We start from the raw sequence: 13,563 nt of genomic DNA on the forward strand, positions 1-13,563 counted from the left end.
AGACTTGCATGAGACATTGTCATGGGCTCTAGGCCTCCAGTTGGACTCACGGAGGACATTGCCATGGGCTCTATTTCTTCAGCCGGGCTCATGCAGGACATTGCCACAGGATCCAGGCCCTCATCTGTATTCTTTGGGTTTCTAGTGCATAGACAGATTTCCTGCACTCTTCTGCATTTGACTCTTTGGGTGAATATTATAAAATAATCCTATATTAAATCCATGTGCCCTGTATTAAATCCATTCCTTTGAATACCCTGACTATAACAAGGTTGAACATCTGTAATCTGAAAATCAGAAATGCCTGTATTTCAGATTTCAGACTTTTGGATTAGTAAACCAGTAAAGTCTATACAAACATTCAAAAATCCAACACTCCAAAATTTAAAACATTTGTGATCCCAAGCCATTTCAGATAGGATACTCAACTAGTAATACTTTAAACAAATTATCAATCAGTGGCCATACTTTTTTTTATAGAGATCTATAACATTTTTAAAGTGTTTCATTCAACTTTGGAAGTTTATCACAAAATAGTTCTACATTTCTCATTTCAACAGCTAGTTTAAGATAGCATAGCTGGGTGTGGTGGCGCAGGCCTGTAGTCCCAGCACTGGAGAGGCAAAGGCAAGAAGATTTCCACAAATTCAAGGCTAGCCTGAACTAAATAGTGAAACTTTGTCTCAATAAAAAAAAAACATAATTTTTCCTGTATGATAAGAGAAAAAGGATTTGTAATCCAAGTGATAACAATTACCAAGTTTCAATTACCTAAAATTTAAAAAAACCTTTCCTGACATAACTTTTTATTCACCAACTTAAAAATCTTAAAAATCTAAAATTTATATATACATATATATACACACACACACTGAAATGTACATATCGTAAGTGTGCAATTTCATCAGTTTTCACAAGTACATATGCCCAGGCAACTTGCGACTTCACTGAGACACAGAATAGGTCTATCACCACAGCACGTTTCCATGTGTCTCCTCCTACTCAGTCCCTTGAAATAAACTTTGATTAAATTTCTATTACTATAGATTAACTTCCTTAATATAGAATTTAACATAAATGAAATCATCCAGTAAGAAATATTTTCTGACCTGCTTGTTTTTTGGTAGATTCCTCAAAGTTTTTCTAAGTACAAAATCATATCATCTGCAAATAAACAGTTTTAATTCCTTTCCAATCAGATGCACTTTATTTTGGTCTTGTTCCCAATAATAGGGGAAGAACTTTCAGATTTTAACTATTAAGTTTTTTTACAGGATGGAAGGTTCCTTTTTTTCTCTAGTTTTCTCAGTATTTTTGAACAGATGTTGAGTACCGTCAAAATTACTTTTGAGCATCCACTGAAATGATAGTGCTTTATCTGTTATAATGAATTGCCTTGACTGGCTTTTGTATGATAAACCAACTTTGTGTTCCTTATAATACAGATAGTACAATAAGGGCTATGGGACCATTCCCCTCCACTCACCTGACACTGCCCCCCTCCCCCCAAACACACACCTTTCTCCTAAGGTCCGTTGCCTGGATGCAGAGATAAAAATAACAAAGACTCCCGGAAATTGCCCAAATTCTAAACTGGAATGCAAGGTGCTAGACCTGCCCATGACCTACAAGGTCCTTTCTTTACTTGGAGCTCATTAAAGGTTCACACATATGGACAGTATCTCATACATCCAATTGTAACAGTGAATTACGGGAAACACATGCACAGTAGACACAGATGACAAAATCAGCACGGTCAGTCATGATGTCAATCAATGAGAGGTGCCCTAGCCCCAGCATAACATTTCAAATTCTTTAGCCCAGCATATTCTGTGCTCGTGCCATTTTCCTTTCTGCCAGCATAAGCCCACTCACTCTGAGCATACATTCACATTTAAGGTTCCTTAAACTTAGCTGCTTCTTCCTTACCATTGTGTGCCATGTCTAATTCTCTGTTCATTGTAAAAAAAAACCTGGAAATCTGTCCTGGGGCCCCACCACCCATGGTAACACTTGGGACAAGCCTCACTTGGTCTTAGCATATTATACTTTTTATATGCTGATGGATTTGACTTGTAAATATTATGTTATGAGGAATACTGGTCTGTAGTTTTGTTTTTCTTTTCCTCATAAAGTCTTGTTTGATTCTGGTGTCAAAATTACGGAAGCTTGATAAAATGAGTTAGAAAGTCTATATATTTCTACTTGAGGGAGAAAAAGTAACACTGGTATTATTTCTTCCTTGTAAGTTTAACAGAGTTTGCTAGTGAAGTTTCTTGTGGGAAATTCTTAATTCAACTTCTTAATGGGTATAGGATTCATCAAATTTCAACATCTTGTATCTATTTTGATGTTATATTTTTCAAGACATATCCATTTGCTCAAGACATCAAATTTATTGGCACAGTTTTAAATAATATTTCTGCACTATTCTTTTAAAACCTATGGTATCAGTAATGATTTCCTCTCTTCCATTCTTGATATGTGTTTTCCCACACTTTCCCCCCTTGGAAAGACTTATTAAGATCTCACCGATTTCATTAACCTTTTCAAAGAATCACCTTAATGGCTTTGCTGATCTATTTTCCTATTTCACTGACTTTCAGTTTTGCTTATATCTCTTTTTTCTGTTTACTTTAGGATTAATTTGCTCCTTTTTTTTGTCCTTTTTTCCCCAGTATAGGAGATTGAACCCAAGGCCTTCACAGTAAGTTACAGTCTCACCCCTTTTTTATTATTTATTTTTATTGGGCTGGGCTCAAACTTCTGATTTTCCTGCCTCAGCCTCCCAGCGTGCTAGAATTACAGGGTTGTACTCCCCTATCCGGCTATGTCTATCTTCTTAAACTAGATGCAGGGTCATTGGTTCTTTCTTCTTTTCTCATAAAGGCATTCAGCTATAAATTTCCATCTGAGTACTAATTTACCTACATCTCACCAATTTTATGTTGTTTTCAGTGTTCATCTATACAAAATGTTTTCTAATTTCCCTTGTGATTTCTCTTTGACCCAGAACTTACTTAAAAGTGTGTTAACTTCAAAATGTTAAGATTTATAGAAATTTTAATGTTATTGATTTCTGAGTTAATATCATTGCAATGAGAAAATATACTCTGTGTAATTTTGTCCATCTACTTCTCCAGGTGTAGTTTATGTACTCTATAATTTAAAATCTGAAACAAAGCAAGTAATTCTGAAATGATTTGCTCAAAAAACTACTATGTGCATTTTAAATTTTCAGCAGAATAAATACGCTTATTATTTTCTTCAGATTTCCAATCTGTACTTTCTGTTATTTTTGTAAGAATACTTATATAAATGTGGTCTAAGTCAGAAGTTAATAGTATCTTAATAAAATTTTTAAAGGTTTTTTTAAAAATGAGGAAGATGTAGTCAATTTCAAATTAATTACCCTGGTTACTATCCTAATTTCTATCTTGGATAAAAAATACAAAGGTAAAAAATAACACATATGAGAACAATCACTACTGAGGCATAACAAGTTTCCAAAGTCAAATGTTTTCCAGAAATATACATACGCAAGTACACACACACACACACACACACACACACACACATGCACAACTGCAGTAGCTCCAATACAGTTTAATTCTTGAATAGTTTCTATCAAAGCACTTGTAATGTTGTTATCAGATTACAAATACTATCATTATTACCTCACTTTCCCAGACAACCTTACCTTAAGGTACATTCTAGTTCCATTTCAGAGTGTGTCGAGACAACACAGAAAATGTATTTGTCAACTAACAAAGAAAAACTATCTCCAGGATTCAACCAGTGCCAAAGATTTGTCTTCATTGGTAAGAGCCGGCTAGTCTCAGAAGACCGATAAAAACATGGATTTGTGTGTATCTAACAAATAAAAAAGAAAATACAGTGATGTCATAACTCAAAATTATGGTAAAAATACAACTTTATATGAACTGATCCAGAATTTGGTATCAAAATGATTTATATTTAAACACACTTAAAAGTTTAATAAACTGGTAACTATCAATACCATTATTATTTACTCATAATGAGGAAAAAAAGCTATACTAGTTTCTTCAGAAATTGAAAAAAAGCAGTTATCAATTAACTGACTAAAAGATACCTTTATTTTGCTTCATTAGACAACTAAACACTGAAGATAAGGAATATACATTTTTAATACAGCTTAAAAATGATAAGTTATAAGAAAGGGGGGCTGGGGACTTAGCTCAGCAGCAAAAGCACCTGCCTGGCAAGTGCAAGGCCGTGAGTTCGGTTCCCGGTACCGGAGAAAAACCCAAAAAAACAAAACAAAACAAAAAAAATGATAAGTTATAAGAAAGGAATTCTTTTTAGCTTTCTTTCTAGTTGCCCAGAAATCTAGCATGAACTCTTATTATGAAGATCATAAACATTCAAATCAGAAGTAATAAATGTATCCCAGTCAAAACTATTGCTGTACTCACTACTGTGAATTATGTTTCCCATTCACTGTCCCCATGTTAACAAAGATAATGAGAATTGCCTCAAAAAAAAGAAAACAAAAAAACTCTTTGACAGGCACTTTAAAACTCCCAAATAGAATCAAGCTGAAATTGGCTATTTCCGTAGGCCAGATAGCTTTTTCTCATCAGTATTACTGGGTTTTTAAAATAAATAAGTTTAGCATATGACAAAGCAAACTACAGAAACACAGATTATTGTTTTCTAATAGAATCAAATATAGAGCAACTTCCCCTGCCACCCTTCCCTCTAGTTCATCAGTTTAAATGAGACTTTTTCTGGAGACATCACACTATACTTTAAATCTGGGACAAGAAGCCAATAAGATAAAACATGATAATAAAAGGAACAGATAAAAATTAAACAACAAGCAATACAAATGTGGTAGGTCATTATTTTATTGGTCAGAGTCATTTTATGAAATATGGGTATAGACACGGCTGTTTTAGAATAGAGATGCAGAGTAATTTATGCAAAACTGCATTCCTAAGTGTTAAGAATGTTGGGTTTTTAAGAACCAATATATAGTTTATACTTAATGCTTAGAAACCCTTCACTATGTTAGCAGCCACTCCTCACTTATCTTAGAATGCTCATGGGAAGTAAGTGTAACAAGGACCTGACATATCAGCAGGTTCTACGCTCGTACACACTGCTCACTTGGGAATCGTCCCTATTAAGTGAAGGCTCCCTGTCCTCGAGTGTGTCAAGGTTAGCAAAGCCAGGCATGCTGGGTTAATGGATGAGGCAAAAGTCAAAACAAGAATATACATGGTTTCTGACTGAACCTTTAGGATTCCTCAAATGAGGTTTGCTTCTTATTGTAGGCTAAAATAAGAACATGTGTTTAGTCATGAGTATTTTAAAGATTCAGATGAGTTTCTCAATAACATATATTGACACAGTCTTAATCTTTTCTTTGGTACCAAGACTCAAACTCAGGACCTTGAGCTTGCCAGGCAGGCGCTGTGCCCCGAGCTATATCTCCAGCCCTGTCTTAATCCTACAAAATAAGAAATTAAATAAATACAGAGTAGATAAGCTAAAATTGTAAGAGTAGATAAGGTAAAATACTTAAGAAAGGAAACTACATTTGCTTACAAAGCCATCACAAACCCAAAGACAAAAAGTTTTTTCCTTAGCTGAAAGCATTTCACATTTAAAGTATATGTGGCTAAAATATAAGGCTGTTAGTAAAACCAGCCACACAGAAAAAAGTAAACCAATGCTCCTTAATGATCTTTTCCTTTTCCTTAAACTGTTTGTACAGGAGATCCCAGAAGTAAAAGCAAAACTGAAATTCCAAGGAAGTTCAATATTTGATACTTTAACTTACCCTAAGTACATTTACTCATTAAATAAGTTTTAAAAAAACTATGTCAAACTATATTCCAATAAAAGTGCCACCTATACATTAAGTCCATAAAAGTTTTAAAGAGGAGAAAATATAGCAATATTAATATGCAAGAAGAGGGCTGGGTTATATTGCTGCTATATGCAAAAATATAGCCCAATGCACAGTGCCTGCCTGCCAAGTATGAGGTCCTGAGTTCGATGCCCAGTACCAAACACACACACACACACACACACACACACACAAACAAATAAGCAAAAAGAGAAAACATAAAAATAGGAATAAGACAAATACTATACATAACACAACACTTTTCAAAATAATACAATATTTTATACCAATACATTTGTAAGTAAGACCAAAATTGACAACACCTTAAAGAATATACACCAACTTATTAAACCAAATACAAGCATGCTTATATATATAGATATACACATAGCAATATTTAATTATAAAAAGAAAAAGATATTTAACCATACTTTAAAATATATATGACTAAAAATCTTCCCAACCCTTCCCAAAACCAGCACCAAGTGCACTTAAAGATTTTTCTCAATACTCAAAGTCTTCCTGGGGCTGGGGATTTAGCTCAGCGGCAAAAGCGCCTGCCTGGCATGCGCAAGGTCGTGAGTTCAGTTCCCGGTACCAGAGAAAAACCAAAAAAAAAAAAAAAAGTCTTCCCGAGACCAAAAGAGATTGTACAATGCCCAGTTTCTTCAGAGAGATGAGTTTAATTTTTATTCAAAAGAAGGGCAGGTAAAATATTGCCCAATCCAAACCCACAGTGAATAAAAGATATATACTGCCTATATGAGAGACACATTGTTGATGCATACCTTTTAACATAACTGAGGGAGTATAAATGCAAACTTAAATAGATTATGCTATAACTTACAAAGTAATGCAAAGGATGCATTAACCCAGAAGAACTGGAACTAAAATACAAATCAATTTTCTATAGCTTTCTCTTGCAGCTGCCATTAAATATTAAAGAAAGATTGATATGTACCCAAAAAGGAGGCTCCTTTCTTTTCAGTGGTTTTTTTCTCTTTAATTTATAAAACATTTTTAATTTTTTTTTACCAAATGAGTTGAGGAAAGGACATTATAGGTTTTGATAGATATTATACCAATTTACTCATAACTTCTTAGGAAGAAAAACAATCACAACTCAAGAATTTTATGAAGCAGAAAAAAAAATACAGAGGTGTACATTCTGAAGATCAACACCAAAAGGCAAAAAAATGCTATTCATATGTTGTAATAGAACTATCTCCTAAACCATTCAAAAACCAAAATGAGTAAGATTTTATTAAATGAAATAAAAGCATTGATGGCTATAAATTCACCCTGAGAACATAACTACCCACTCGTAATATAGTCATTTATACAAAATATCATCAGTTTGCCTTTATAATGCGTTTTCCCTGCTATTAGACTGAAGATCAAGTTAAAAAACATATGAAAAAAGTAATATGATCTCCTCATAAACTAACATCATCTCCTCCTCCACTGTTTCAAAGAACTGCTAGAAAGCTAAGGCATTTTTTTAAAGAAGAAATATTAGAGGGAGGTAAAAGCAGAAATTCATCCAATTAAAAGTACAGATTAGTAATTGTTTTAACTGTATTCAACATCACTGTCTAAATTGTGTTTATTTGATGGTGAGTTTGGATTTCCAAGCTGAAGGAAGGCAGAAAAAAAATCTAAACATATTTTGAGGTATACAGGATATAGAATGGATGGTCACATTTATTCAGCTCTTCATAATTCAGTTGGTAAGTGCCCTCACAAATAAATGTGCAAAGTTTCTGTTTTGGGGTTTTGGGGGAAAGCCCATACTAGGATATTAATCAAGATATTATAAGTAGAATAAAAGTACTAGTTGTTTACTGGTTTATTTTCTCTGATATTTGCATATATAATTATCAGTAGAATTTAAACATAAAAGATACAAATCCAGAAAAGTCTATGAATCTATTATTATGACAGCTGACACTTTGCTTCAGTATAAAAATAAACTAGAAAACAAAACATCAAGGGCTTTTTAAAAGATCTACTTATCAAAAAATAAAGTACCAACTATAAATTTTTCCTTTCATTAACACAGATTGTGGAGGGGTGAATCTAAATCATGCAGAAAGTCAGTATTAAGTCATAGATCTTTCATATGAGGGGCCAGGCTTATTATCTGCCACAATTGCTATTTTAAGTAAGGTAAATCTAAAATAATGTGTTCTTTCAGAAAAGGTACAACAGGAATTTAGAGACCTCTGTATCCTTTCTCTCAATGTGCTTAAGAGAAAACACAAACTTCTTTATTTTAGGACACAGTAATTCATTAGAAGCGTTTTAGAAATTGAATACTACAAAATTACACACCTCTGTAAAAATCCATGATATCCCCACTCCCAGAAATGTCACGTATAGTTCTCATTGCAGAATTAACTTAACATTAATTAAGCTTCTACTGCATGACAGGCATTATGCTAAATATTCAGAATCCAAAAACCAATGACTATATTCAAGGAGTTTATGATTCTGTAAGCCTCATCTAACAAGAATAATAGTCTGAAAGGATCAAGAGATGAGTAACTGATGGTAAATAAAAGCACTCCCAAGGAACACTACCTATAAATATTAACACTTTTCCAAGACTAAAACAATGTCAAATGAAAATGAAATACAAATCTTGTCTTATTCAGGGTTGAGACAGAGTGAATTCAGCCCTATTTAAAATTTTTCCAATATTAGAATTAAAAAGATACTTTTCAAATTTGGGAACAGTTCAATATAGAATAATAAAAAGAAATAATACCTGCATAAAAAGAACTAATGATCCAATAGGAACTTATATATAAACTATGAAAATTAAAATTGGTTTTAAAATGTTATAAATTAATGAATTTAGTCTCATAACAATATTTTCATGACCACAGTATCTCGTTCAAAATAAGTGGACCCTCATACCCATTCTTTATTCTCCTACACAAGAGATTTTACAAGAGATAACCATGTAGTACACTGTCAGAAACTGACTGTCCCAACAAATCGCCAGTATTTAAACTACAAAGCAAGAAATTAAAATTTTAGACCTCAACAGAAACTTTCAAATTAAAAATTTTGGGACAAGCTCAGGAACGGCACTGAGCCCAACAGCTTCAGAAAGCTCTGTAAACTGTGCCCCGAACCCCCACCATCGCAGAAGCCATGTTGGGCCCCAGACATCATCGGAAAGCTCCCTTAGCCTCACCCTGCACCCCGCACCCCACAGGCATGGAAGCAGTGCTGAACCCCAAACAGCTTTGGGAGCCTCAGTGAGCCACTGCCTCGCCCTGCTACCCCTGTGGCAGCAACACTGAGCCCTGCACAGCTTCATGAAACTCGGTAAGCCACACCCTGTCCCAACCTCCAAGGACTGACACTGAGCCCTGGAAAGCTTCAGGGTCCTCAGTGAGCTGTGCCCCATGCCCCACCATGATGGGCACAACCCTGCACCCCAGTGAACTCCGGGAGCCTCAGTGAGCCGCCTCTGCCCTCAACACAATTTCAGGAGTGATGCTGAGCCCCGGGAAACTACAGGACTGCAACTGCCCCTCCACTATTACAAGAGCGATGCTGAGCGCTGGTAAACTTTGGAAGCTTCAAAAATGTCAAAGTAAAGGAGCAAAATGCAATCTCAAACCTCGAGCCAACTCAGAACAAGTGCAGGAGACATTAGCATAGAAGAACCTCGAAGTCACACGCTTGAAATTTCTGAAATCATAGCAACTGAAGTAAAGAAACAACTCCATCAGGCCACAGAAGAAATCAGATCAGAAATAATCTATCAGGTAAAAAAAGAAATAACAACGATAATGAGAGAATTGCTCAGGACATCTAAACGAGAATTAAATAAAAAGAGACAGAAGCATAGAAAAATGATGGAAACATTGAATGAACAATATAGGAAAAATCAGAATGCACGAAACAGATTCAAACAGATATCCAGGAAATTAAAAATTCCATGGACTTTGAAGATACCACCATGTATTACAGCAGCCATTGATATTTTCCTACTAATCTATCCATAACTCTGCAATGTTTATATTGTTCCTATCCTATTTCGAAAATGGATGCATGTCTATTATTATGTGTTTCCTACAACAACCATTGAGAAAAGTTAATGATTATTTAATAGGTCACTCATGTATAGCTCTATTTATTTTCTTTAGAAGCCACTTTGAAGATACCAAAGTATAGTACAACAACTATTGATAATCTCCTACCTCTTTTGTCTGTAACTCACTATTATTTGTCTATTTGTTTTCCTGAGAAACTATCTTGTAGATAACAATATGTAAAACAATAACCATTGATAATTTCCTACCACTTTGTCTTTAATTTGGTAAGCCCCCCCCCATTATTATATTATCCTTCTTTGACTCTTCAAAATAAAAACAAAAAAATTCCATGGAAAACTGGCAACCCGCTTGAACAAACTGAAGATAGACTTTCACACCTTAAAGAGAGCATTGCAGCTAGTAATTGCAAAAGGAAAGATCTCTTAAAATTAACAAGGAACCAGGAAATAAGAATTCATAGGTGCAAGATGAGGCAAAGAAAAATAGTAAAAGACTATAGGTATCAACAAAAGAGCAGGGGTAAATATGGACAACATAAAACTATTTGCAGAAGTAGTAGCAGAAAACTTACCAAGCACGGAATAAGAATCTGACACACAAGTAAGTAAAGCATACAGAACTCCAATTAGCCATACCAAAATAAATCTATACTTAAGTCACATAATAATCAAGATTCCAGAAATTCAGCAAAAGAACAGAATATTAAAAGTTGTTAGAGAAAACAAACAGATCACCTATAAAGGAAAGCCCACCAAAATCCTGGCAGATTTCTCAACACAAACCATCAAGTAAAGAAGAGCTTGGAGTGAAGTATTCAGGTCATGAAAGAACACAACTTCCAATCCATATTGATGTGCCCTGCAAAACTATCTTTCAGAACTAATGGAGCAAGAAGATATTTTCATGACAAAAAAAACTAATGAAACTCATGACCACCAAACCAATCTTATAAAGAGTACTGCAAGGTATTCTAGAAAGAGATAAAAGTGACCACAACTTCAAGAATAACAATACAAACGAATCACCAAGCAAAGCAAGCAATTAAACAGAGGAGAAATGTAGGGAACCAACAATAAGAAAATAACACGATAAAGATAAACCAGTACATATCAATTATAACCATCAATCTAAACGGCCTCAATTCACTAATCAAAACAATCAGACTGGCAGAATGGATCAAGAAACAGAAATCCAACAATATGCTATACCCAAGAAACACACTTTAACTCAAAAGGAAATTCATTGAATGAAAGTTAAAGAATGGAAAACAATACTCCATGAGACAAGAACCCCCCAAAAAAGCAAGGGTAGCTATTCTATTTACAGACAATGTGAATTTCAAACCAAGACTGATCAAAAGAGATAAAGAAGGTCACTACATACTGGTTAGGGGAAAACTACAAAGAAGAGATAACAATCATAAACATATCTGCACCAAATACAGGAGCACACAGCTATAGAAGATATTAACAGACACGAAAAATCAAATCAGCAATAACACAACTGTAATGGGGGATTTAACATCACATTATCACAAAGAGATAGATCAACTAGACAAAAAATCAGCAAAGAAATAATAGAACTAAATTAAATTTGTGAACAAATGGACTTAGCAGGCCTTTACAGAGTGTTCCACCCAACAACCTCAGAATACACATTCTTCTCAGCTGCACATGGGTTGTTCTCCAAAACAGACCATATACTAGCACATAGGACATGCTTAAGTAAATGCAAAAGAAATGAAATTATCCCATACATATTATCTGACCATAGTACAATGAAATTAGAAATTACTGACAAAAGAAACTGCAAAAACTCCATAAACACATGGAAATTAAATAACACCCTCCTGAACAACCAATGGATCACAGATAAAATTAAAGACAATATTAAACAATAGTTACAATTAAATGAAAATGTAGATATAACTCACCAGAACCTATGACATGCAAAGAAAGCATTCCTAAGAGGGAAACTTATAGTGGTGAATTCCCACATCAGGAAAACAGAATGAGCACAGATAAACAACCTAGAAAAAGAAGAGCAAGTCAAGCCCAAAGCCCAAAGAATGCAGAAAAATTATAAAGATAAGAGCAGAAATTAAGGTAATGGAGAGTAAGAAAACAATACAAAGAATTAATGAATCAAAGAATTGGTTCTTTGAAAGAATAAGTAAACTTGATAACCTCTAGCCAACCTTATCAAAAAAAAGGAAAGAAAAAACTCAAATTGATGCAATAAGGAATGAAAAGAGTGAAATCACCACAGATTCTACAGTAATTCAGAAGATCATCAATACCTACTTCAAAAATCTTCACTCTCACAGGATGGAAAACACAGAAGAAATGTAAAGATTCCTAGATACATATGAATTACCAAAGCTGAATCAGGAAGATATAAAAATTCTGAATAACAAAAAAAAGAAAATGAAATTGAAAATGTAATTAAAAACTAACCAACAAAGAAAAGCACAAGTCCTGATGGACTGATTCACAGGTGAATTCTACAAGAAATTTAGAGAAAATTTAACACCAATTCTTCTCAAATTCTTTAATGAAATTGAAGGGGAAGCAATTATCCCTAACTCATTCCTGGAGGTAAGTATTACCCTGATACCAAAACCAGAGAAAGACCCAACCAAAAAGAGAACTACAGGTCAATCTCCCTAATGAACATAGATGAAAGTAGTCAGTAAAATACTAGCAAACAGCATGCAGCAAATCATCAAGAAGACCATACACCATGACCAAGTGGTATTCATCCCAGCTATACAGGGATGGTTCAATATACACAAATCACTCAGTGTAATATACCATATCAACAGAGCCAAAGACAAAAAAAATCAAATGATCATCTCAATACATGCAGAAAAAGCTTTTGACAAAGTCCAACACTCACTTATAATAAAAACTTGACAGAAAATTGGAATACAGTGACCCCTCACCTATTGTGGGATTTACATTCCAGAGACTCATGTCATGAAAAATCAAATCAGCAATAACACAATTGTAATGAGGGATTTAACATCACATTATCACAAAGAGATAGATCAACTAGACAAAAAATCAGCAAAAAAATAATAGAACTGAACTAAATTTGTGAACAAATGCACTTAGATGTTCTGTATGCTTTACTTACCTATATGTCACATTCTTCTTCCATGCTTAGTAAGCTTTCTGCTACTACTTCTGCAAATAGTCTTATGCTATCCATATTTACCCATGTTGTTTTGCTGACACCTATCTATCAGTCTTATACTATTTTTCTTTGCCTCATCTTGCACCTTTGAATTGTTATTTCCTGGTTCCTTGTTAATGTTAAGAATCATTATTCACAGATGACATGATACTGTACATGGAAGAGCCCAAAAACTCCAGCAAAAGACTACTAGAATGAATAAACAAATTCAGTAGCACTGCTGGATACAAAGTCAACACTGAAAAATCAATAGCACTCCTGTACACAAATCTGTGAAGTAGCAGCATTATATTTATTTTATTATTTACATATATTTTAAGCTTTATAAACCTTTCCCATGTTCCTATAAACCTTTTCCACTCTCTTATTAACCTTTCCCACACTCTTTTT

At 34.2% G+C, this 13,563-nt stretch overlaps 1 protein-coding gene across 6 annotated transcripts in view; it reads right to left on the bottom strand.

Moving 5' to 3' along the window:
* The window catches only part of Aplf (aprataxin and PNKP like factor), a 110,529-nt gene that overhangs the window by 66,209 nt on the left and 30,757 nt on the right, over positions 1-13,563 (bottom strand). For 5 of the 6 annotated variants that reach the window (XM_013514729.1, XM_005385664.2, XM_013514727.1 and 2 more), the window contains exon 3: positions 3,701-3,873. The exons of the other annotated variant lie outside the window; for it this stretch is intronic. In XM_013514729.1, coding sequence (XP_013370183.1) covers positions 3,701-3,873 — 173 coding nt within the window. The remainder of the gene's footprint in view (positions 1-3,700; positions 3,874-13,563) is intronic. 6 annotated transcript variants of the gene reach the window in all.

The sequence above is a fragment of the Chinchilla lanigera genome, unplaced genomic scaffold, assembly GCF_000276665.1.
Source record: "Chinchilla lanigera isolate Chin_1 unplaced genomic scaffold, ChiLan1.0 scaffold00023, whole genome shotgun sequence".
Lineage (NCBI taxonomy): Eukaryota > Metazoa > Chordata > Mammalia > Rodentia > Chinchillidae > Chinchilla > Chinchilla lanigera.